Source organism: Durio zibethinus, chromosome 27 (genome assembly GCF_047325235.1).
Source record: "Durio zibethinus cultivar Kanyao isolate XHJ-2024 chromosome 27, ASM4732523v1, whole genome shotgun sequence".
Lineage (NCBI taxonomy): Eukaryota > Viridiplantae > Streptophyta > Magnoliopsida > Malvales > Malvaceae > Durio > Durio zibethinus.
The window spans coordinates 2739573-2742159 of NC_143188.1; the positions used below are offsets into that span (position 1 = coordinate 2739573).

At 34.9% G+C, this 2587-nt stretch overlaps 1 protein-coding gene across 1 annotated transcript; it reads right to left on the bottom strand.

Annotated features, from left to right (window-relative positions):
* LOC111279213 (transcription factor MYB15-like) lies at positions 1-1932 on the bottom strand. The gene is made up of 3 exons (XM_022866158.2): positions 1678-1932; positions 1380-1509; positions 1-1093 (listed from the first exon to the last, which is right to left on the bottom strand). The coding sequence occupies exons 1-3, from the start codon at positions 1808-1810 to the stop codon at positions 514-516; spliced, it is 843 nt and encodes a 280-aa protein (XP_022721893.2). The 5' UTR covers positions 1811-1932; the 3' UTR covers positions 1-513.
* Between the last annotated feature and the right edge of the window lie 655 nt (positions 1933-2587).

Consider the following 2587-nt stretch of genomic DNA (forward strand, 5'->3'; position numbering starts at 1 on the left):
AAATCAAACATGCATGTGTGGACCATTCCGGTTACTTTGACCAAATTGAATAATGTCAAATATTCATTATACAATCAATAAAAGATCAACATTATTATAAGCACATAAATTTAGATTTGTAAATACAGGAACAGATCATTTACTATATAACTAAATTAGAAGTTTTCGACATCATCATCAGTCTAATTTCATCATTTCAATGAGCCTCAACTAGTTAATATTTGAAGCATCTACTTCAACAACATCCCAAAGTCTTGCTTTGAATTCCTAAACAGAACTGTTAATTTTTGTGCCAATCTTTTCTCTTCATCTTTTATTCTCCTATTTGGCCCTTCACCACCAAGTCTCCAAGGGGATAAGATAATTTTCCTTTTTGAATGACACTCTTTCTTGGTCACTGAGGCGATTCTAACTTTTGGACTGGGGACAGGTTTTTGTCCATACCTTGGATAAGTACTGCCCGCCTTTTAGTCAAAAAAGGAAAAAGTAAATACTACTCTAATTAAAGAATCATTAGAATTCTGTAATTAATTCTTGTTCACCTCCGGCTTTAATGAACAGGTTGTACCAGAACTCCATCGCATCATCAAGATTTTGACTATATCCATAGTCAGGCTCCATGACATGATCCATTGAACTTGAAGGGACTTGAGATTGAAATTCTTCGGAGACTCCTCCAAAATTTACTGGTGCACTAGAATTATCCGAAGACAGTGCATCTGACCAGAAACTTTCATCAATTTCAGGAAAATATTCCCAGGAGTACTCCATGTTTTCAGCCTTCATAGCCGTGTTGTTCACTTCCCGATCAGTTGTAGCTGTGGTGACATCTGTAATGGAAGAAACTTTACTTGATGATGGCTGAGGCCACATCGGGGTCTGCCCTGGAATGGAACTTGAGTTTCCAGGTTCTGATTGGATTGTGCTGATATTATCGGACGACTCACATTTGATTTTGGGTTTGGACTTGGGGTTTTGTTTGGTGACTGGTTTAATCTGGTATTGTTTAAGTCTCTTCTTCAAGTGAGTATGCCACACATTTTTTAGCTCATTGTCTGTCCTTCCGGGTAATTTTGCTGCAATTGCGGACCACCTGAAAGTTTACAAGAAAATATAAGGATACTATTTTCCCATACTTTCCTTTAAAACAAGCAATTAATCAGAAAAAAGATACTTTTATTGTTTTCGGCCCACTTGTAGTCCTTAGTACTCAAAACCAACCCACAGAAAGAGACAACAACTTGTCCCCACAAATGACCAATTTATTTCATATACTTTTTTTGTTCTCTTAAGCAGGTCTGATCCAAATTCCATCCTTTTTCCAATGGACAGAGTACAACTTCCTTTCCAAAATATATATTAATGGTTTTGATTTATACCTATTCCCTAACATTTCATGCAGCTTGATGATAGTTTCCTCTTCTTCCAAAGTAAAGTTTCCTCTCTTGATATCAGGCCTTAAGTAGTTTACCCATCGCAGTCTGCAACTCTTCCCGCATCTTAGAAGACCTAAACGGAAAACAAGTTGAAGAAAAAAAAAATTATCAGACAAAACCATGATAATGCACAGTCACCAAAACATTCCACGAAAACCAGTTTTTGGCAATCTATTTTGATCTTTATGGCCTAAACATGTAATGGAAAAGAAACCCCAAAGATTAGATGTTTGGAAATTACCAGCTTTCTTCGGTAACGCACGCCAATTTGCATGGCCATATTTTTGAATGTAGGAGATTAAAATCTGATCTTCTTCAAGAGTCCATGGACCCTTTTTCAATCCTATCTCATCACAACAAGGAGCTCTCACCATTTTTTTTCTTTCTGTGTTAATTGAATAAACACAGGGTTTTACAATCTGTACTTTGAAGATCAATTGCCGGACACCCAATTTTCTCTTTCTCTTTCCAATGAAGCCTTCAGCTTAAGGTATTGTTGGCCTCCTGGTGGGCTATTTATATTCACAAATTGCTTGAAAAAGTCCAAGACATGGAAAGCAAAGCATCTATATTCAAAAGCTAGAGGGCAATTTCCAGGAAAAAGGATTTTCCTATCTGTCTTTCTCTCTCACACAGCCACAATCCAAAAGTAATTTTTTTATCAGCAAAATTTTGAACAGTTACTGCATAGATTTCTCAATTTGTCGTGTAACGGATAATAAGTAAAAAAATTGGAAGAACAGAACTGACACAAATGTATTAATCAGTCAAAAATTTATGCATTAATCCAATTAAATATGAGTAATTTTAATTATATAATAATTAAGCACCGTGAGCTAATGACGTTTTTACAAGAAATTGAAGCAGACAAAGTTAAACAGAGCTACGACGTTGACATTTCCTTCTTGTTTTTCTCATATATTAAAAAAAAAATATTAGAACTATGAGTTGCACATGGACAGCTTTTTTTAATTAATTTTTTTGGTCAAATTTATCAAACTAAAAAATTTGCCCAGAAAAAATACGACAAACCGCCTTTAAAAACGTGTGTTTGATTAGTCTAAAATAAGGATTTCGATTGATAATGAATGTTATCCTTTATTTATATGAACCAAAACTCGTAAAGACTTAATTCAATATCATAGTTACGG